Source organism: Aspergillus lucknowensis (genome assembly GCF_044049455.1).
Source record: "Aspergillus lucknowensis strain CBS 449.75 chromosome Unknown BJX67scaffold_19, whole genome shotgun sequence".
In the NCBI taxonomy this organism is placed as follows: domain Eukaryota; kingdom Fungi; phylum Ascomycota; class Eurotiomycetes; order Eurotiales; family Aspergillaceae; genus Aspergillus; species Aspergillus lucknowensis.
Genome location: NW_027263563.1, coordinates 318,326 through 339,505, shown reverse-complemented (window position 1 = coordinate 339,505; position 21,180 = coordinate 318,326). Strand labels below are relative to the sequence as shown.

Here is a 21,180-nt window from a genome sequence, read left to right as displayed (position 1 = left end):
CAGACAATATTGTGCCGACACAGAAGAAGTTTTGATCCACCCAGCGGGAGGCAATGAGGTGTGGGTGTCGAGGGTTGCCGCTTACTCCGCGCTCCAGCCTTATAATGGCTGTTTTATAGCATCCATGGGGCGCCCGAGCAGTGGGTGCCTGGAGAACTCTGCTTTTCCCGTCCTGGATGGCAGTCATCAGACTCGACAGTGCCGATCCCTTGAGTCCCGTTCATCCGTTGGAGCGCGAACGTGGAGAAACGAGAGGAAAAAGTCAAGGCAGGCCGGATGCGGAGTCGGAACTGGAGGCTTTTGAAGCTCTGCGGCTCTCCCCTCCCGATGGTAAGGCACGCGAAAAGCTGCTGTGGATGCCAGCGATCCGTCTAGTCTCCCTTGCCCCTTTCTTTCTTTTTCCGATTCTTGGGCATTATGCATCTCTTTTTTCTAATATCTCTCTTTAACAGGACCAACTTTAGGGTCCGGAGAGATCTTTCTCTTTCCACAGCCATACCCCTTTTCAGCTTTCCTCGCTTGAGCAGCTCAGTCATCGATTGTGTCTCTCCCGCGGCCTCGGCCGTCGTAAGCAGGTGGTGTGAGTTCGGACTGTTGGTTCCATTAGACCCACTGAACTGCAGGGTTGTCCGTTGGGGACTGTGACCACTCACAAAATGCTCGTGAAGAACGGTTTGTTAACGCAAGACCTCCAGCATTGATTGCTCACCAAAAACACCTAAGTAAACCCAAAACTAACCCGATATGGTTGCAATAAATACTCAGACTGGCTTAGGGAGCCACCTCGAACAGGGGTGATAAAATCATCACACGGCCAAGTTCAGCCACCATCTCTGGAATCCAACACTCCGATCCACTCTCGACCATCACGAAAATCAGAGCTTGGCGCGGGCTTCTGGGGACGGACCGAAGAAATTACCATCATTGCGTCAACCATCTTCTGCAGATTCCTCTTCGTCAATAATCCACGGAGAATTCTTTGCTCCCATGAAGCTTGACCGCTTGAGCGGCTCTGGGAGCGTTGTCGTGTGCACCTTTGCCAAGCCGTGCACTCCCCAACTGTTTGTCATTTTGGCTTCCGCATCCGCTCCTTTCTTCCTTGATCCACGCCACCTTCTGCTGATTCCCCCCCGTCGAATGCTATTGGGTTTGGAGGTAGTTTGGAGGTAAAATAGAGGAAAGATTGAGGAAAGATTGAGGAAAGATTGAGTTGTATTGGTAGGGGGATCCATCTGAAATTTCTTCGCCGCCCACGCCAGCAAGAGTGGTCGATCATCTCGCCGTCGTGCAAAGAGCGACGAGTTTGTTGTGCTGGTTCAGGAGAGCAGCAGACCGACAACCCTCCCATATTTGCAGAGGCTACGCGGAGGACGGACACGGTCGGAAAACCCCAGCACGTCCCGTCCAGTTAAGCATGGGATGCGGGAGCAGAGATTCCCGCAGTAGGCACAACGACAGAGGAGATTAGTCTTTCAGCCCCGCCGCTGGGTCTTCGGGCGCACGTTTGGGATTGCAACTTGACCGGATGCCCCAACCTTGCGGACTCATCTTCCACAACCTTGCGGACTCATCTTCGAAGGTCGCGTCAACCAATCATAACGAGGTCTCAGTGGCGGAGAAACAAGCTGCAGCAAAACGAATGCTTGTGCGCCCTGTGCTGGAGTAATTCCTCTGTCCTTTTCCCTTATTTTTCTTGGAGAGTCATCTTCATTTTTTCTTGCAGCTTTGTGATGGCGACATTTATAAATCCAGCAGACCCGGGATCTCTTCCCGCCTCTACTCCAGTCTCAATCTCAGTTTCAAGTCTTCAAGTGAATTACCAACCTGATACCTCTTTAGCCCTCCAACAATGTCCTCAGACCCTGCTGACCTGCCCTGGGCGTCATCACTATGGACTGACCCAAATGCCTATACCCATGGAGATGCACATTTCCTACCAACCCCTTCAAGTAATTCACTTCAAGATCTTCCACGTTTGTATTCGCATTACCAGCCGCCCTTCCCAGGAGTTTACCAGACAATCCCCCCAGCCTCGAACACAGCCCAAAGCGGCGCAGTTGATGCAAACTACGCGGGCTCCATGGCTCTCTATTGGCCCCTCGCGGACACCGACACACTTGACTCCCCGCAGTACCATTATTCGAGATACTCTAGCGCCGTGAACCCCTCCCAGCACAGCCCTAATACGTATAATTCCGGTCATGAAGCCCAAACCCCAGTGCTAGTGCCACACAGCAACACTCGAAACAGAAACCCCTCGCATAGGGTATCAAAGCCAAGGTCGTACGCTTCTTCTCTCTATCCTCCTCACCGCACTGACACAGTCTCGCAGTCAGCAGTCGACCCGTCCCGCCAGCGCCATCAAATGTGAATGGCGCGGTTGCAAGTATACCGGAACATTCTCTCGCCCAGCGCAGTTGAAGCGACACGTCGACACGCAGCATATTTCGCGGAGTTCTTTTGCGTGTTCCATGCCCGGTTGCGAGAGGGTTTTTCACCGGAAGGACAATCTGGCTGAGCATTTGCGTCGGGTGCACCCTGGCGGTGCCAATAGCGTCAACTAGTTGCTTGGGGGCAGAAAACTGGTGGCAAAGAACCTGATCTGCCACCTCCCTGAATATCAACCTTTGGATTTGCCTCGTGGGCCTTATCAATAGTTCCCTTCCCCTCTTCCCCCCAGACGAGGCTGTGGCTATTTTTTTGATCTGTACCATCTCCGTCATGCCCCGCATGAGAGCGAGGAGCTGATCGAGCTTTTTTTTTTCCTTTCTCATTTTCTTTTCCCTTTTTCTGCCCTCTTTTTCTGCCCTCTCCTTCTCTTCTCCCCTGCGGCAGCCAACGGGGCGGCGAAATGCAGAGACTCATTGGCAGAGGTCTGGTTCTTCTCTTTGCGCTTCTCTTTTGCTCTTTTCTTTTTCTGATTCTTTTCTTTCACATCACGATGACTCGCTATGCCTTTCATGTGAGCCTTGATGCTGTATGATTCCATCACATAGATTATCACGGAAGAATAAGATTAAGGTATGGGATAAGAATTTGGCAACTGTTTCCCCGCTCAAGGGCTCATTTTAAAGCAGGACCCCATGGCAGAGGTCAAGGTAAATATCTCTACTATTTGGGTGGTCAATGTGTTCCCGGGTAGATATTGACCACCCAAACACCGACCTTGCGCCCGCTTACCCTACTTTCTCTCATAACCGCGCCATCTCAAGTAAATAGATCCATCAATCTTGTCTTATGTTCCTAGGGGATCCAGAAATTTAACCAGTATCTACTCTCCCTCAAGCATCTCATCAATCGTCGCATCAATATAATCCCTCCGCCCTCTCAAAAACTCCTTCACGGCACCAACATCGAACCCCAGCTGCGCATTCCGCCGTGCCCCGTCTCACCCGTAACTGGTGACGCATCCGCTCTTCCAGATTGTCAATGCGACACTCGCTGTATTGCTCGTATATCGACGCGGAACCCGATAAGAACAGTCTCATCCTCGATCAGGGGCAACTTCGGGAGGAATGAGGTTACCTTCTTGATGCGTTCAGCACCGCCACGTGAAAACGGCGATGCTCGAGTACTCGGGCGTCGACTCGGTACCATAGATGTGCCGCGGGCTGGTCCCTCTATTGTTGCCTCCCGGCCAATCATATCCCTCGACATGATCCACACGCGTCAACAAAAGCTGACAACCTTGGAGGCGGCGGAGCGATCCGGCCCAGGAGACGGTGGAAACCCCTCGGCAAAAACTCCGAAGAGGGCATACAAGAATGACTCAACCCAACGCAAGACTCTGTTGGAGGCCTCGTTTAGGCGACTAGCCGACTAGCCGAGGTCACGTGATCCCATAATATCTCAAGAAGGCCGACACACAGCAGCGAGCAATTCAAGCGACATTCGTTCGGGCCGTCACTAACTCACGTTCGAAAGGATAAAATGGATTCCTGCTGCTTGTGTGGGACACGAAAACATTTTTGGCTGATCGCTGATCAGATAACGAAAGCATGAGCCAAGTCGCTGCACGTGTCAGCATCGGCGATATCCCGGCCAAGCTTGGAGAAAACTTGGCGACCGGCACACTGGTGCCGACATGGACCAAGATTTTCGGCCCTGCGTTGTCTATAAATATGCTCTGGCCTGGCTGGCAAAATGGTGATCGGATGCACCTGATCCAAATCTCGAGTCCCACGACAGCGGAAATATATTCCTTTTCTTGTTTATCTCTTGTCGCGTGAGCCTCCCTATATATATATCTATATCGAAGTATAGACCCAGCTGACTTCCCACCATAGCAAACTAACCCAACCACCATGAGCTCAATTACCGCGTCAACTTCCTCTACCACTCTATGCCAATCATCTCAGCCAGTCAGTATTTCCGAGAAACGCTCAGTGCTCTCAAAGCTGAAGACGCGTCTCGCAGCCGTAAAGCAAGAATGGGGGCCTCTCATGCCAGCGAAGGTGCACTGGGACGACGAGTATACGTTTAACCCTGGTCGATGGGCGGGGCAAGGTGTGGAGCCAGCAAATAGGTATGCTCGAAGAAGAATTGGAGTTCTGACGGGGAGAATAAATGATTACTGACAATACAAACTTTCCTCGCAGATCCTAAGCGATTAAGTCGATATCCGTGCCTTGACAGGCTATTACACGATATCTCCGAAAACGACTCGATATACCTGCAGATGAGGGTTTCTGGAACATGGAACCATAGGTGTGTCTGAACTTTTGGCAATATAACTGGGATAGAACATAGACTGGGCATGGCGTTCACGATCGTCTCGGCCGTCTAATGTTTGATCCCTTTGATTTTGGAAGAATGAACATTAATAATAGCTTCAGAGAAATATAATGCACGGAACCCTCCGCTATACAAAAATCCGTTATTGAGTATTCGCCTCGTAGTTGGAGTTTACCGCTGGCTGTCGAACCCTTGCGGAGCTATCTCCATTTGTCCTCGGGATACAAGCACTCTGCGGAGTGCGGGCATATTCCAGACGGGAAACGATATTGCTTTTGTCGTCTGTCTGCGAGCGACTAGTGGCTTCGCTGCATCGCAGCCAGTCGTGTGCAGATCACTGCATTGCTTGATAGCTTGTCCGGAATGCATACCATGCCCATATTCGAGGCGGAAGCCGGGGCAGGAGATAAAAACCACACAAAGGGCGCTGATGCGGCATGGAGATGGGGTTTCCCCTTTCTCTCCTCTCACGTCGTCGCATATTTGAGAAGATGGTGCCTTCGGAACAGTATTTCTGCCGCAGCTCGACCCCACTGCCGTACCATGTTAACATCGGGCTGGTTCTGGACGATCTTCTCGAGGCGTCAATTCTGCAGGAGTATGGCCAGCTGGTTGGGCTGGGGCCGGTTCTCGGGGGAAGATGCTCAGCAAATTACGCAGTCATCAAGGTTCACCGTATGTATGGGTAGAGATCTGACAACGCACAGACAGCACCTGCCGGGGACATGGGTCGACGAGGTTCGAGGGGGCAGAAGGAGCTGGAGAGTAGCAGCGAATATTCCGGCGTGCAGTTTGACGAGCAACGACATCATTGCTGCGCTGTACTCGAAGCTGGTGTACACGCCAAAGGAGGCAGCAATGGGCGGGTAGACTTCGTCGGACCGATCAACGGCCGTGGCCTGCCTGATCTGCCAGAGCCCAGCACGTACTTCACGCACAACAGCATCATATCCCTCCGCTACGAGCTGTCCGAGCGCGACGCGCAAACGGGCCCGATCGCAAAAGTCGCCGAGACGATCTGGTTTGCAACGATCTAGTGCAGACACTCGGTCGCGATCAAACGAGAGGTGCGCTTCATCGAGGAGAAGGGTCTAGCGCCTTCGCTGGTGACTCCTCGCGGGCGGGTAAAATGGGGGTTCACGTTTTTCGCTCCGTGGACGACGTTCAACTTTGCGAGTCTCGACTCTCCGGCGCCAGCCGGGAGGGGCGTAAGCCGTCGGTGTTCTTTGTCACCCGGATGCTCGTCTTATCGGTGGCGCACTGCCGAGTCCGTTCTTGGTGACGCTGAAGGATGGGGCGGGGCTGTGTGGATGGTAAAGCTTCTGCTCATATTAAGAATTCCAAGGCTCTTGGCTAGAGGGGAGTGAGGCATTGAGTAATCTGGTACATTAAAGCTGAATCTCTCCAAAGCCACAATGAGACAACAACAAACAGGAATGGCGAATGTCTGACGGGCGGGCTCGTGTTCATCCAGCAGCGTAATTTCCGGGGATGCAGACTGCTTTGATTTATCTGCCCGCCAGAGTTGCATCGGCGTTATCAACATCGCCAGGAGATTGGATCTGACATGGATCTCGCCTTGGCGTTGCAACCCAAGCACGCGCGATTGAACCGGACCTTCGCGTGGAATGCTTCCAATTCAGGGTTCTCCGTTGTCAGCACGCTGATCGCTGCCAAAGACACGTCTAGCTCGCTGGAACGGGCTCGATCAGGCAGGTCCCAAGCCAGTCGGGTGCTTTGGGCGCCCCGCGGTGCCTGTCGATGCTGCAAACTCTCGTGTGGAGGTGCTGAAGCTGGTTATTCGCGGCGCTGATCGCATCATCCGTATAAATATGAGCTGATCCCTCCGCGCTCTTTGTTCAAGGGGTCGTCCTGCCATCGCATCGTCTTCACCATGGGCGCTTTCAGGTGGCTGTCGCTCGCTGCTGCTGCGTCTTCTGCACTCGCTCTGACCCCAGAGTATGTTCCTTGTCGTGTCTGTCGTGAGCTGCGCTGACTCTGTCCAGGGGGTTGATCAGCGCTCCCCGCCGATCTGAAGCCGTTCCCAATCCGTCTGGGGTAGGTTCCTGTCATCTTGGAAGTCCCGTAGAGCTCATACTAAATTCGACCAGAAAGTCGCGTTCTTTTCCACGTCGCAATACTCCTTCGAGACCAAGGAGACCTCTGCGTGGTGGAGCTTGATCGACCTGAAAACCGGCGACATCAAGCCCCTGACCGACGACAGCAATGTCTCTGAGCTGGTCTGGCTGACCGACTCGACGCTGCTGTACATCAATGGCACCAATTCGCAGATCCCCGGCGGCTCCGAGCTGTGGGTGACCGGCGTGTCCGACTTTGCGGGGGGGTAAGTCTGTTGAAAGGCAGTTCAAGATGGATTCAAGCTTACTGAGCTTCGTAGATACAAGGCTGCCTCCCTCCCAGCCCAATTCTCCGGGCTCAAGGCCGTCACCACCGAATCCGGCCAAATCAAGTACGTCTTCAGCGGAAAGTCGTACCGCAATGGCACCGCGTACAACGAGGAGCTCGCCACGACCTACGCTTCGACTGCCCGCATCTACGACAGCATCTATGTCCGCCACTGGGACACCTATCTCGACACCACCTTCAACGCCGTCTTCTCTGGAACCCTGGGGTACAGCCAGCAGACGCGCCTCCTCTCGATTGGCGGACTCCACAACCTCGTCGCCCCCGTCCCCAACGCCGAATCTCCCTACCCCCCCTTCGGCGGAGCCTCTGACTACGACATCTCCCCCGACGGCAAATGGGTCGCCTTCAAGAGCAAGGCCCCCGACAGGCCCCAGGCCAACTACACCACGGCCTACATCTACCTGGTCCCCCATGACGGCTCGGAGACCGCAGTCCCCATCAATGCCGTTGGCTCTGCCCCCAAGGGCGTCGAGGGCGACGCCAACAACCCCGTCTTCTCGCCAGACAGCAAGACGCTGGCCTACTTCCAGATGATCGACCCGACATACGAGTCCGACCGTCGGACTCTGTACCTCTACGACATCGCCTCCAAGGAGATCTCCGCACTTGCCACGGAATGGGACCGCTCCCCGGATTCTGCCAAGTGGGTTGACGACGAGACCATCGTCGTCGGCGCCGAGGACAACGCTCGCGGCAACCTCTTCCTCATCCCCATCAAGGAGGCCACCGGCGACTTCGTCCCGGACGCCCTGACCGAGAGGGGCTACGCCACAGCCTACTACCCTCTCCCCCACAAGTCCCTCCTTGTCACTGGATCCGCCATTTGGACCAGCTGGATCGTCTACACGGCCAGCCTGAACCCGGAGAAGGGCGTCCTGAAGACCCTCGCCTCCGCCAACGAGATCGACCCCGAGCTGGACGGCCTCAGTTCCAATGACGTCGCTGAGATCTTCTTCCAGGGCGACTGGACCGAGGTACCTACAGCCTTTATTCTCAGCATACTGAACACCGCTAACGAGCCTAGATCCAAGCGTGGGTGATCTTCCCCGAGAACTTCGACCGGAACGGCAAATTCCCGCTGTGCTACTTGATCCACGGCGGTCCCCAGGGCTCCTGGGCCGACTCCTGGAGCACCCGCTGGAACCCCAAGGTCTTTGCCGACCAGGGCTACGTCGTCGTCGCGCCCAACCCAACGGGCAGCACTGGCTTCGGCGATGAGCTTACCGACGCTATCCAGAATAACTGGGGTCCGTCGCCCACTCTCTCCCTCCCTTTCGTTCCACTAGCTAACGTTTTCAGGCGGCTCCCCCTACGAGGACCTGGTCAAGGGCTTCGAGTACGCCCAGCGCGACCTCCCCTACGTCGACACGTCGCGCGCCGTCGCGGCCGGCGCCAGCTACGGCGGGTTCATGGTCAACTGGATCCAGGGCAGCGACCTCGGCCGAGAATTCAAGGCACTCGTCACGCACGACGGGACGTTCGTCGCGGACGCGAAGATCTCGACGGAGGAGCTCTGGTTCATGGAGCGCGAGTTCAACGGCACGTTTTGGGATGCGCGAGAGAATTACCGCCGTTGGGACCCCTCTGCCCCCGAGCGGATCCTGCGCTTCGACACGCCGCATCTGATTATCCATAACGATTTGGACTATCGCCTTCCTGTGGCTGAGGGCCTTTCGATCTTTAATGTGCTCCAGGAGCGTGGCGTGCCGAGTCGGTTCTTGAATTTCCCGGATGAGAACCATTGGGTTCTCCAGCCGGAGAACAGCCTCGTGTGGCATCAGCAGGTGCTCGGGTGGTTGAATAAGTACTCTGGTGTTGGGGAGGAGAATGAAGATGCGGTGTCGCTGGAGGATACGGTGATTCCGGTGGTTAATGTCAACCCTCCCGCGTGAGAGTGTATATAGTGTCGGTGTTGGTAGAGTAATAGCGCTCTTCGTTTGTCTTGATCCATTCTTTCTATGTATACTCCGTAACCCCCGAGCCCGGAATTGGGTCGAGTTTTCGAAGACTTGCCCCCAGAGTCGAGCACGAGGTTCATGGGGCAAGTCAAATCAAATCACCTCCGAGGCTCGCCTGCAGCAATCCCGTTGTTTGAATTCTCTCTGCAGAACGAAATCGCCTGGATTCTCCGCGCTGCTGACGGTTGACGAACCCGAAGGGGTGTGAGATCACATGACCTTGGCTCGTTGCCTCGCGAAGGCCTCAACACGAAGGCCACGGAAGAACAGGGTTTGACTCCGGAGTAAGATGAGGTGAGCGGGGGTCAGAGAAAACGACGAGGTTTCCCAATTTGTTGCCTTCGCAAGACCCCAACAAATTCTCCCATCCCCGGCCCGAGCTGGAGGCACGACCTTCCTTCCCTCTGCACACTTCAGCCATCCCCTCACCAGAATCCCCATAATGATCCAGCGACTTCCACTCGAACTCCTCCACGACATCCTGGGCCTCGTCGCCCCAAGCTGGCGATGGGGTACGCAGTGTGATCCCGGTTTCCCAGCCACGCGCACAGCGATAGTCTGGTTCATGGGCCTGCGGCGTGTGAGCCGTTAGTATTCCTTAACCTCCCTCCCCTTTCCACAGAGGAAAGTAAAGTAACGGAACGTAAGTTGACGCCGCGCGGCAGGGACCTTTGACGAGACTATCATCCGACACCTTTTGGCTGCGGTTCGCCGGAAGACACCTGTGATAGACCGGGCGGTGGACATACGGCTCGCGCGGGGTCCGCCGACTCTGTCGGCGCTTGCGATCATGCGGAGGATTGTCGGTATGCTTGTTAACGACGCTGCTCGTGGTCGAGAAGATGAGAGTGAGAGTGGGAGGAGGAGGAGGAGCAGTAGGTATGCGCTCGTCAACACGATTGTCCGGGCTTCTGATGGGGCAGTGGCGCTCTTCTGCAGCGGCAGATACGCAGAGGAGGTTCGAAGGGCGTACACGGATGGAATGATATCCGTGCTTGTCGGGATCCTGCGGCCGGGACTTATCCTTCGGATCCTCAACACGGGTGAGGACCTGGATGACTTGGATGAGGAGACGGGTGAGTGGCGCTCTGCGGCGTTGATGGCAGCTGCGTATCTAGGGAGGGTTGAGGACCTCAAGCGGCTCCTGGGACTTGGCCTTGCACACGATATCAACGCGGATCCGCAAGATAAGTGGATTTACCCACCGCTCATGGCGGCGGCGTTGGGGGGACGGGGTGAGGTTGTGCAGTTCCTGGTTGAGAATGGAGCTCATTTGCACGCACGACTGCGGAATGGAGAGAATGCGGTGCATTTTGCTACGTTATATGGCCATTCCGGGCTTGTCTCTTTTCTACTTAGCCGGGGGGTGGATGCTGACGCGAGGAACAATGATGGTGATACGCCGCTTCTCTGGGCTGCTGGGGTAGGGCATGCGGAAATTACCAGGCTGCTGTTGCCACATGCCGACGTGAATGTCAAGGACGGCCTCCTGAGAGAGCCTCTTCACTGGGCGGCTGAGAGGGGCCATGGGCCAGTTGTGCGGGAACTGTTGAAAAGCCCGAGGATTTCGATGGATACGTTTGTCGCGGCGACTGATATAGAAACAACACCACTAGCTGTTGCTGCTCGCACGGGGCGGGAGGATATTTTCCAGATGCTTTTCACTCATCCTACGATGCCCCGGGAGCTACACCCTATTATCCTCGAAAGGGGGGCCTTGGAGGGACGGAAGGTCGGTATCTTGAAAACTATCGTCAAGGCATGTCCCAATATTCTGGCAGCGTACACAAGCACATACTCCGAGACTGCTTTAATCCGGGCCGTAGCGCACGGAGCCGAGGAGGTAGTTCGGTACCTTCTGTCGCGGGAGGACATCGATATCAACTTTCAAGATCGCAGGAACTTCACAGCATTGCACGAGGCTGCCAGGGATCGCGCGGTCATACCAAACAGTGAACCTATTCTCCCCGAGAAAAGTACCGAGGGCCTAGGGATTCTCCAGGCATTGCTTGACCACCCGGGAATTGACGTGAACCCTCAGAATTGGCTCATGAGAACGCCGCTTGAACTCGCTTTTGAACACCAGCACAGTCTCGAGGCGGCCAGGATGATCCTTGCCCACAAGGACGTGGACTTACGTCCGAGTAAATCAAGCGGAAATACGCCATTGCATCATGTCGTCGTGAATGGACGAAGAGATGCGGTTGACATGCTTCTGGAAATGCCGGGGCTGGATGTCTGGCATAAGAATTTGTACGACGAAACAGCGCTTAGCCTGGCCGCTCAACTGGGACATCACAGCATTATCGACGCTTTGCTTGACCCTGAGCTGGGCGTGACAGAAGATACGGTGCGCCATGCCATGGTAGCGGCGGAGGAGCATTTCGCTAAAACACATGGTAAGGAGGAAACACTCAGGTTGCTTTCGGATTGGATCGCGCGGAACGTCAAAGATACCGGAGCAGGGGGGAGTAAAACAGGGGGATGTTAAGATAGGCAAGGATGAGGCTGAAGGCTGCAAATCGCCGGGCAATGCGCACGGCCCGACAGACAGGTGAGGCAAGGGGCGTCCTCAAACACATTCAATTGCTATCATCCTGGATCATGAATCCCTACGCCCTGAATCCTCCATCGGTTCTATGGGTATACTCTTGAGCTCCTTCTGCATCGATTCCCGGCTCGCATCCTCCTGGAGATGTTCGAGAAGTTTGACACCTGTTTACGGGACAAGCAAATTACATCGGTTCACATTCCCATGTAAAAAACCTAGTTCGTGGAGTTTCCCCAAAGCAGCTTCACAGATATCCAGGTCCTGGATGGAAGCAGAGCGCCCTTCTATTTTGTCTAGTAGCAACCCCATGATGCGTCCGTTCTCATGAATATGCGCGAGGAAGCGCGGCGCCAGCCCTGAACCCTCAAGCAGCTGATAGGCTCGCGTTCCGCGTTCGATGTGAGGAATCTCCCATTCAAAACGGGCTATTTTAGCGATCATGGTGGTGGTCACAGGCGATTGGAAGATAGTTGGACGAGTCGGTCTGAGGAGATATTGGCGGCAGTGAGGTAGGCACCTTCTGCCTCGCACCTTCTCCGTACGAGTTCCTGACCTCATCACCTGCCATTGATGATTGTCGGCCGTCATCGATATCGGTGACGGAGTCATTCAATCTTCCGACTTCATATGAGGGATCGGCCAGCGTCATTGCTCCGCCACCCCTATATCGCTTGAATCGTTCCTTCATTTCGCTTCACTCATTCAATCCCTCTTTCCTAATATGGCTACCGTGAAGGCCCCATCGCAGGTATAAATATCGCTAGGTAGCCATTAGTTAGCAACTCAGATTCCGCTTTCATCCCTATGATTGCTTGCTTACCCTGAAGCTCCCTGTAACTCGCACCTCCGTGGCTCATAATTATCTTTGTAGTTAGTTCTCTTCCTCCATCATTCAGACTATCATCAGTCGATTCAGATACTAGCTATCAACAAGAAGTTTTTCATTCGTTTCTTTCGGAGTTATCGACCTCGTACATATTATCGAGGAGATCGAGAAATCGCCAAACAGTCTGACAGCGTCGTTGACGAAGTACAGCATGGAGTTTTCAATCAATCGTTTCTTTCGCTGCGTTGGTAATCATCGAGCGTTCAGGACAACCCCCTCCCGCCACCATACAGTTTCTGGACAGTGCAAGTGAGATCTCTTGTCCAAATCGATTGCTGTATCGACTATCAAGGGAGACACACGCCGGCTGGTTACAGGGTAATGTAAGAAGACGAGATCTCCTCCAATCAACCCCGATTAACGTGTTTCATTCACTAGGTGTGAATGTGCCAGTCGGAGGATATCGAATACACTTGTGGTTGCAAGAAAAAGACGGAGTTTAAACAGTGCGATAACCGACGCGGGACAAACGTCAAGTGCCGCCCGGTCAGAAAGGTATTCGGTAAACGTTCGAATAACTCCTGTTCAAGGCACCTGGTCAAGCCTGACGCGGAGGTGAAATACACAGATCAGATGGGGCAGACTGTGGAAGAGTACATCATAGCATGTGAGCTCGAGCTGTATCGTGGGTCGGGATCGCAAGAATAGTTTTGCTTTTGGGCTATCCTTTAGCACTTTGCGGGAGGGCGGCTTTAATATATTAGCAAATGGGCTCCATAACACCGTGTCAACCAGAATAACTCTTCAGTAGGAGGGCTTGACCCGTTTTAGTGGAGTGGCGATTTCCCACACACTGTCATTCCCTTCTTCTAAAGTAGCCTCCTGTCTGGGCAAACACGGGTAACTCGGGTGGCAGAGTTTTACCTTCACCACTCGACCTCCAGAGGGACTGTGCCTGTTCGCACCACCGAAAGTGGTCCAGAAAGCCGTTTTGCGCATATACCTTGTCTCGAGCGTCATAACCCCATTTCGTGCGTCTAGTGCCGATGATATCTTTTTCGATAGCAAGTTGACACCCGGCACATGAGATGCCGTGTTCAGCTCTGCCGGTTCGTTTGTCATAATAAGGGAGAGCGCATGAACCCATGAAGTTGTACTTTTCATTCCGGGCAGAGCTCCCTGGTTGAACATGTGAAAGTGCGTGAGATTGCCACCCGCATGCTAAAGCAGCCTGATGAACAGAAACAAGGGTAATGCGGGATTTGTATACCGATTCATCCATCGAGTATATCCCGGGCAAGGACTTGAATGACCTCAGTTGGCCTAGTTCGGCCTTTGTCATGCGTAATTGCTTTCGCACCGAGGCAAGAGTCCGCATTTGTGTCTCCGGAGACTCCTGAAGGCACTTGAAACAGCAGCGCTTCCAAGGTAGTATGGATATAAATCCACCGAATTCGCCGCAAAGAGCGCATGCTTTGGTACATAACGCCTGGTAGAAGTCGAGGAGAGTGATGTCGATGGCAACCCGTGTTCGTAGCAAGGCGCAGAACAGGTTCAGTCCATGTGAGACGACCCTTTGGTACTGGCAGAAAGAATCTACCATCTGTCTTGACCTGAGATTAATCTGCCGGAATTTGAACAAAGAATGCATATCCAGGCGGTACAAGGTGTCAAACAAGAGCTCGCGGGGTAGCTGGTCGAGAGAACCTAGGCCAACACTCGAACTCCGCTGGAAGGGTGTCGCTATAGACGGATAAATATCGCTGTGTTCGCGATGTGGGAACCAAATCACGGAGAGAGGATAGTCTTTCCGGTGGTAGGCGGCGATTCGGATAATGGCGTCAGTTTGTTCTTCGTCGAAGCAAAATTCGACGGCCGAGCGGTATGCGCGCGGGATGAGAGGAGCCATTTTAGAGATTAGATGCTGCACTTCAATGAAGTTGTAGGGCCCAAGAGGAACCGCCGGACTCTGGTGGCTTCTCGAAAACTATGTGGGCGAATGTCATGTATTGAACCAGGAGAGCGTGAGCGACGCGACTTGCTCACGGGCCGCTCCTCAAAGTGACCTATCCTCCCCATCCTTATCCACGCAGGGGTTGGCAAAGTCTTGATAAGAATGTCAATGTTTCTGAATAGCAGGTAAAATGAGCGTTTGACTGGCGCTGCAAAGGCCCGCAGAGGAGGATGTATTGGAAAGCAAAGCTGCGAGCACCGTGACATCAGAGATTGGGTGCGTGGCTGGCGTGCAGATAGCAAGTGGCAGCGGAAATATGTACACACACGTGATGCCAAGTCGGGAACTGCCGCCAATCCGCGCGCTTCCCAGCATCGAGGAAGAAACGAGATAAATAAGATTCTTGACGAGGTTACGGAGAAGTCGTTGGAAATTAATTTTCAAGAAACTTGAAGGGTTTTTGACTTTCGAAGTGGTTGGGTACAGATATATTTGCTGGATGGGTGTTGTCCTAAGATCCCTCCAGGCAGCTGCCACCCGAGCCTGAGATCAACTTCTCCCAAGGCGAAACAGCGTCCAGCTGGCCGCCAGCCTGAAACATCACGGCGTGGCAAAAGCAAGGTTTGTTTGACCCAGACCTGACATGTGACAGGGGATGTTGTCTCTGCAACCGTGTCAGAAGAGGAGACAAGGCCGGCTACAGAACAGAGAGCGCATGAACACAAATGACATCAATCTGCACTGTCGTTGCCCAAGAGGACTGGAGGGAATGGGGGGGAATGTGCATGGTGTTGGTCGAGCAGCAACTTTGATTGGCGCTGGGGGACATCTGGGCGCGCCCAAAGATGCTGTGTCTCGGCCAATCAGAGAGGATGAGGCTGAATTTTCGTTGGACCGCGGCTCACGAAATCGTCTAAAACGGCTAGCTCGCGGCTAGCGCCGTTCAGCCTTCAGGCACCCGTCCAGCCTGGGGTGAGATAAACATCTCCTCCTTCCTCGGTTTCCATCTCCTCTTCTTCCTCCATTCATCACCCCCTCTGACAGAATGGCCAAAACCCGCAGTTCATCCCCCTCGCCCCCGCCAGCCTTGAGCTCCTCCGCTCACGACCCTCTCGCGGACGAGCCCCCAACCGATGAGCCCCCAAGCTACGACCAAGCCGCCGCGCAGTCGCCCACCAGGCAATACCGTGATAACCCCCTCGCTCCGCCTGAAACCGCGTACAGAATCCCCGCTCAACGGCCGTATGTCTCCTTCGCGGCGGCGAAACGTCTCTCCGGTGCCGTAACCCTGGACCACCAACTCTCCGCTTCTGCCGAGGCCCTCGAGGAGTTCATAGACCGCCAGACCCGCCTGCCGCCGCGTCCGTGCCTGATAATCAGCGGCTCGCATCAGGAGTCGCGAAACGACGGCAAGACGAAAAAGTCCGAGACCGTGACCGACTTCAACTTCCGCATCGACCTCACCCGCACTCTGCTCCGCTACAGTGGACCGGACGAACGTGGCCAGCGATGGTCATCCACATCTGTCATCGGCGATTTCGATGGAATAAAGGCGTACCGTGGAGGGCGGTGCCGCTCAACCAATAAGACCGGTCGCATCGCGCTCCCGGAGGGGGACGAGGGAGAGAGACTGATGGATTTGGAGAATGCACAGGACGTCCCTGGGATAAAGGGGTGGTGTGAGCGGTTCTGCAATGATTCTGCCTCGGTCAAATCGTGCGTTCCCACCCCGCCCGCTCTTGACACTGTCCGCTGACCTGCATAGATTCACCTACCGCCGATTTCTCGACGGTTTCAACTTCGAGCCCATGCGCAGTGCGTTCATATCGCACATCCGCTCAACCGGCTACCAGGGACACATCCACATCACATCCACGCTATCAAACGGCGTCGTAACGATCTACTCCCCGCACTGGATCAACAGGCTGCGCAACAATCCCTGGGTCTACTATCCATGCGTCATCTTGCAGCTCTGGATTCTCACCTGGCCCGTCATCTGGCTCATGGAGCGGCGGTACGATGTTATCCGATCGTGGTGGCGTTCATCCATCGTCGTCCCCGACCCGACTCCCGAGAACCCCCGCCGCGCGAATAAGCTGTACGCAGGTGGGTTTGACGAAGCAACGGCGGCAGAGATGTGGGCGCCTGTCGTGCGCGAGGCAGCGTTTCAGGGAAAATGCCACGGGGAATTCCTGGGCGAAGCTGAAATCGAGCAACTGAAGCGGCGGGGGATTGAGAGGCAGGAGCAACGGAGCAGCCAGGGCGGTGATCTCATTAGTCGGGGCCAGGCGGCGCTGGATATGATGGGGATCCGGAGTATCGGGGGCGTCAATGTTTCTGGGGCTTGGGGAGGCGATGATTCACGCACAAGACGCTCGGGGTTGAGCGTGCGGATGGGTTAGCCAACATAGTCCACTTTGCTGTCTTCTTACCGTTTTTACCCCTTGACTATTACGTCACATCCCACACTATATATATCCAAGGATTGCCTCAAGGACATGTCATTTATTTCGATTTCAGCGGAGAGCAAGCAGAGATAATATGAGAATTTTGAATATGTCTCTCTTCCAGCTGAAGTCGCACGAAAATTTTCCGGCCACGTGGGCCGGCCGTGCTGCATGTTGCTTTTTCTCACTCTAAGCGTTCGCATGGCTCGGGATTGAGACTCCACGGACGTCGGAAGGATGCAATTGTTTCCTTCACAATGGCCCCGCTCAAGCCAGACATCAATCCCCCGAACGACAGCTTGGAACCCCCCGAGGTTGCGGACAGCCGTTTCCGGCCAGGACGACGACACGTGATGTCACCACATCGGGCGCGACGGAATGAGCCTTCAACTTGGGCAGCCTTGGAGGATGGCGGAATTGGAGAATTGGAGAATTGGAGGCGGATAATTGCTCTCCGAAACTGGAACAAGCAACCCGCAGATCGTTCGGAGTCTGCGTCGGGTTTTGGTGCTCTTCGGCCCAGGCGGGGTTCAAGGCTGGAGAAAAGATTCGACTTTTCCCTCCAGGGTTCAAAGTTCTTGGTGGATTGTTTCATTCTTTGAGATCACCTCCCTTCTGTTTTCGAGCCTCGAGGAGGGTTGTCGAGAGATTTGTCGGCCAGTCCAATGCTCCCTCCATACCGAGATAGCCGAGATGGACGAAAAGGCGCCTCGCGACCCTGAGTCTCAGGACCATGCGCCCACGCCGGAGGTAGACACCGAATCTTTGCTTCTCAACAGTCAACCAGGGCACTGACATCTCCAGAACACCGAACAATCCGCTGAGAAACCCCAGAACTTCCTTATCAGGTCTCTCCTTTGGTCCCCCCCGCACTGCCGCTGGACCCCCTCCAACCCGCCCAAATTCAACATCCTGCTGAACCTCCTCTTCGCCTTCGCGGGCACCTTCACAGTCGCGAACCTCTACTACGCACAACCGCTCCTGGACCTCCTCGCCGAGTTCTTCCACGTCTCGCAGGAACGCGCCTCGCTGATCCCGACATGCTCGCAGGCGGGGTATGCCGCGGGGCTCATCTTCATCTGCCCGATGGGCGACATCGTGCGACGGAGGCCGTTCGTGCTCCTGTTGACATTTATCACGGCGACGATGTGGATTGGCCTGTGTGTGACGAATGAGTTTAATATTTTTCTCGCGCTGAGTTTTCTGACCTCTATCACGACTGTTACGCCGGTACCCTATCCGTCCCTTGATGAGGATGTAACCCATACTGACAGATGTAGCAAATAATGCTCCCCCTTGTCGGCGACCTCGCCCCTCCAGCTCGCCGCGCAACCGCAATCTCAATAGTCTCCTCGGGCCTGGTACTCGGCCTGCTCTTCGCGCGATTACTGTCCGGAATCATCGCCGAACGATCACACTGGCGGAACATCTACTATCTCTCGCTGGGACTACAGTATCTAATTTTCGCACTCCTCTGGCTCTTCATGCCAGACTACCCGTCCACAAATACCGACATCTCCTACTTCAAAATCCTATACTCAATCATCGGCCTATTCTTCAAACACCCCATCCTCGTGCAAGCAACAATAATGGGCATCCTCTGCTCCTCAGCATTCACCTCCTTCTGGACAACACTCACCTTCCTCCTCTCAGGAGACCCCTACCACTACTCAACATTGACAATCGGCCTCTTCTCCATAGCCGGGCTAACCCCCATGACCTTCACGCCCATCTACTCCCGCCTCGTGATCGACAAATACGTCACCCAGCTCTCCATCACAATCTCCCTCGCCATCACAATGACCGGCATCGCAATCGGCGCATACACCGGCAAACTCACCATCGCGGGCCCCATTCTCCACGCCGCACTCCTCGATTTCGGCCTCCAGGCGACGGTGATTGCCAATCGGGCTGCGATATATGGCGTTGCGCCTAAGGCGCGGAATCGCGTGAACACGGGGTACATGGTTGGTGCGTTTTGTGGACAGCTTATGGGGACGTCGGTGGGGAATCGCGTGTATGCGGCGAGGGGGTGGGTGATGGCGGGTACGGTGAGTTTGGTGATGGTGTTTGGGGCGCTTCTTGTTGGGCTGGCGAGGGGGCCGAGGGAGACGGGCTGGATTGGGTGGCGGGGGGGTGTGCAGGTGCGGAGGAGGGTGAGTGAGGAGGCTTAGATGGGTGGGTATAGGGTAGGACTATGGCTGATCTTGTGGATCTGTGATGGCGATTATAGATTATATGAAACGTGGGTTAGAAGTCTACTCGCCTCATTATCCTCACCATCATCGACAACTATGTGTTGCCATTATTATAGAAGCTATATTAACCTGCACCATGAGCAGCCTCAGTTCTCCACAACCATGTTAATGACTCCTCTGAAGCTCAAGACCTGCTGAGCATAATACCTCGTCCCTCACTACGCGCGCTCGACATGCGTCGCCCCCGCCGACTCACCCACACCAGCCTTACCCACCCCATCCATCCCCATCTCCCTCATCGCATTCACCCCCGCGCGCACGTCAGGCCCATCAAAGATCTCCGCAACCTCCTCAAGCCCCTTCCCCCTGGTCTCCGGGAAAAACAAGAAAATCAGCCCAAAGTTCACCCCAATCACACAACACCAGACAATATAATACCGCCACGAAATCGCATCCATCGCGACGGGATTCGCAAAGCTATTGTACAGCCCCGCCAGATTCCCAGTAAGCTGGTACATCATCGCGGCCTTGGACCGCAGCGAGAAGGGGACAACTTCCATGATGTATGTCGGCGCCACGGGCGAGCACATGTGGTACGCGGCACTGAAGACGAAGATCATGGCTAGCACGGCGGCAGCGAAGCGCTTGTCCTCGAAGTTGCGCTGCTCGTTGAGCGCAGAGCAGATCGTCCAGATGATGTATGCGATTCCCATGCCGCCCATACCGGCGAGGAAGAGGCGGCGGCGGCCGGCGCGGTCGACGAGGAGGGCGAAGCATGCCGCTGTGAGGAAGGACCAGACGGAGAGGCAGGCGTTGATGATGAGCTGGGTTTTGGAGTCCGTGATGTCGATTGTGTTCAGGACTTTGGAGAGGTAGTACGAGGTCAGGGCGTTGCCGGACCACTGCAGCATCGCGGGGATGTAGAGGGCCAGGAAGAGGCGGTGCCGGTTCCCCGGTGTGGCGAGCCATTCGGCCCAGCGGGAGGCGCGCTGGAGCTTCTCCATCTCGAGTGTGGCGGTGATTTCGGCCATTTCGAAGCGGACGAGGCGGGAGTTTGGGTCGCCGTTGCCGTGGTATTTGGTTAGGAGGGCGAGGGCTTCGTCGCGGCGGCCTTGGTAGATCAGCCAGCGGGGGGACTCTGGGGCGACGAGGCTGAGGACGGCCTGGACGAGGGAGAACGAGCACTGCAGGACGCTGGGGATGCGCCAGCTCCAGGAGGAGTTGGACATTTTGAAGGTGCCGTATGTGACCCAGGCGGCGATCAGGGAACCCAGGGACCAGGTGACGAGGTAGAAGGAGACGAGCTTGCCGCGGTGGGTTGGGTATGCGACCTCTGTGAGTAAGGGGGGTGCAGCTGTGGCGACTATCCCGAGGCCGAAGCCGACGAAGAAGCGCGAAACGACGAACATGCCGTAGTTGATGGCTGCCGTCTGCAGGATCGAGCCGAGGATGATGACGATGGAGCCGCCGCAGATCGGGTATCGACGGCCAAACTTCTCGCATACTTGCGACGAGATGAGGACCGAGATCAGAATGCCTCCTGTAGGGCCGAATGTCATGGCGCCGAGGCGTGTGCCAGTTGGGTTGCCAAAGTATCTCTGCCACTGGGGGAGGGCCTGCATGCCGTTGAGCATGCTGCTGTCGTAGCCGGAGGCGATTTGCGTGAGAAGGGCGCATTGAAGGAGGGTGTTGAGCTTCAACAAAGTCCAGTCCTTCCACCAGGGCTTGCGGTCGGTAGGAATCACATCCTTGAGGGCGAGGCCTTCGAAGTTGTCCGAATGCGAAAGCATGTTGAGGCACCAAGTCAAGGTAGTGAAGTGGGAGTTGCGAGGCAGGAAGCTAGGAGAGGACGGCCGTCTTTATAGCTCCCCGCAATATCACCGCGTGGAGGGCTCGGGGGTACCGGGTGCAATCTGAGAAGCTGTTCATTGGCCTCCACACGAGAGCGAAGGCGAGCGAGCCGTCTCGCTGGTGCTTGAATTCGCGTCCTCGGCCAGCGGGGGAATCGCACCGGCGTGCATTGAGCCGTGCCGATGCCTCATCCACAGGCAATTTGGAACATTAAAACAAAGTGCTTCATGGCCT

The 21,180-nt window shown here is 55.2% G+C and overlaps 12 protein-coding genes across 12 annotated transcripts; 8 read left to right on the top strand and 4 right to left on the bottom strand.

The window, feature by feature from the left end:
* The first annotated feature begins 124 nt into the window (after positions 1-124).
* BJX67DRAFT_353031 (uncharacterized protein) lies at positions 125-605 on the top strand. The gene is made up of 2 exons (XM_071029080.1): positions 125-551; positions 578-605. Exon 1 carries the CDS (start codon positions 177-179, stop codon positions 447-449), a length of 273 nt encoding a protein of 90 aa, XP_070886375.1. The 5' UTR covers positions 125-176; the 3' UTR covers positions 450-551; positions 578-605.
* Positions 606-1,541: 936 nt separating this feature from the next.
* On the top strand, positions 1,542-2,667 carry BJX67DRAFT_85162 (uncharacterized protein). Its single transcript, XM_071035542.1, has 2 exons — positions 1,542-2,280; positions 2,333-2,667. Exons 1-2 carry the CDS (start codon positions 1,850-1,852, stop codon positions 2,562-2,564), a joined length of 663 nt encoding a protein of 220 aa, XP_070886374.1. The 5' UTR covers positions 1,542-1,849; the 3' UTR covers positions 2,565-2,667.
* A 577-nt stretch (positions 2,668-3,244) lies between these two features.
* BJX67DRAFT_353025 (uncharacterized protein) lies at positions 3,245-4,150 on the top strand. The gene has a single exon (XM_071029079.1). It carries the CDS (start codon positions 3,533-3,535, stop codon positions 3,821-3,823), a length of 291 nt encoding a protein of 96 aa, XP_070886373.1. The 5' UTR covers positions 3,245-3,532; the 3' UTR covers positions 3,824-4,150.
* A 242-nt stretch (positions 4,151-4,392) lies between these two features.
* Positions 4,393-4,927, bottom strand: BJX67DRAFT_85076 (uncharacterized protein). Its single transcript, XM_071035540.1, has one exon. It carries the CDS (start codon positions 4,756-4,758, stop codon positions 4,480-4,482), a length of 279 nt encoding a protein of 92 aa, XP_070886372.1. The 5' UTR covers positions 4,759-4,927; the 3' UTR covers positions 4,393-4,479.
* Positions 4,928-5,225: 298 nt separating this feature from the next.
* On the top strand, positions 5,226-5,771 carry BJX67DRAFT_381103 (uncharacterized protein; the record flags this gene model as incomplete). The annotated part of the gene is made up of 2 exons (XM_071032958.1): positions 5,226-5,409; positions 5,446-5,771. The coding sequence occupies 2 exons, from the start codon at positions 5,226-5,228 to the stop codon at positions 5,769-5,771; spliced, it is 510 nt and encodes a 169-aa protein (XP_070886371.1).
* A 590-nt stretch (positions 5,772-6,361) lies between these two features.
* On the top strand, positions 6,362-9,134 carry dppV (dipeptidyl peptidase DppV). The gene is made up of 6 exons (XM_071035541.1): positions 6,362-6,693; positions 6,741-6,792; positions 6,846-7,078; positions 7,133-8,135; positions 8,186-8,408; positions 8,461-9,134. The coding sequence occupies exons 1-6, from the start codon at positions 6,629-6,631 to the stop codon at positions 9,051-9,053; spliced, it is 2,169 nt and encodes a 722-aa protein (XP_070886370.1). The 5' UTR covers positions 6,362-6,628; the 3' UTR covers positions 9,054-9,134.
* A 427-nt stretch (positions 9,135-9,561) lies between these two features.
* On the top strand, positions 9,562-11,610 carry BJX67DRAFT_381101 (ankyrin repeat domain-containing protein; the record flags this gene model as incomplete). The annotated part of the gene is made up of 2 exons (XM_071032957.1): positions 9,562-9,706; positions 9,785-11,610. 2 exons carry the CDS (start codon positions 9,562-9,564, stop codon positions 11,608-11,610), a joined length of 1,971 nt encoding a protein of 656 aa, XP_070886369.1.
* A 114-nt stretch (positions 11,611-11,724) lies between these two features.
* Positions 11,725-12,639, bottom strand: BJX67DRAFT_85035 (uncharacterized protein). Its single transcript, XM_071035539.1, has 2 exons — positions 12,491-12,639; positions 11,725-12,430 (listed from the first exon to the last, which is right to left on the bottom strand). Exon 2 carries the CDS (start codon positions 12,277-12,279, stop codon positions 11,839-11,841), a length of 441 nt encoding a protein of 146 aa, XP_070886368.1. The 5' UTR covers positions 12,280-12,430; positions 12,491-12,639; the 3' UTR covers positions 11,725-11,838.
* A 639-nt stretch (positions 12,640-13,278) lies between these two features.
* BJX67DRAFT_85008 (uncharacterized protein) lies at positions 13,279-14,950 on the bottom strand. Its single transcript, XM_071035538.1, has one exon. The coding sequence runs from the start codon at positions 14,403-14,405 to the stop codon at positions 13,353-13,355; it is 1,053 nt and encodes a 350-aa protein (XP_070886367.1). The 5' UTR covers positions 14,406-14,950; the 3' UTR covers positions 13,279-13,352.
* A 545-nt stretch (positions 14,951-15,495) lies between these two features.
* On the top strand, positions 15,496-19,383 carry BJX67DRAFT_387944 (MFS transporter; the record flags this gene model as incomplete). Its single annotated transcript, XM_071034308.1, has 4 exons — positions 15,496-16,166; positions 16,216-16,837; positions 17,702-18,127; positions 18,178-19,383. 4 exons carry the CDS (start codon positions 15,496-15,498, stop codon positions 19,069-19,071), a joined length of 2,613 nt encoding a protein of 870 aa, XP_070886366.1. The 3' UTR covers positions 19,072-19,383.
* BJX67DRAFT_387940 (hexose transporter protein) lies at positions 18,927-20,910 on the bottom strand. The gene has a single exon (XM_071034307.1). The coding sequence runs from the start codon at positions 20,883-20,885 to the stop codon at positions 19,314-19,316; it is 1,572 nt and encodes a 523-aa protein (XP_070886364.1). The 5' UTR covers positions 20,886-20,910; the 3' UTR covers positions 18,927-19,313.
* BJX67DRAFT_353008 (uncharacterized protein) lies at positions 19,049-19,383 on the top strand. The gene has a single exon (XM_071029078.1). It carries the CDS (start codon positions 19,072-19,074, stop codon positions 19,291-19,293), a length of 222 nt encoding a protein of 73 aa, XP_070886365.1. The 5' UTR covers positions 19,049-19,071; the 3' UTR covers positions 19,294-19,383.
* Positions 20,911-21,180: the final 270 nt, after the last annotated feature.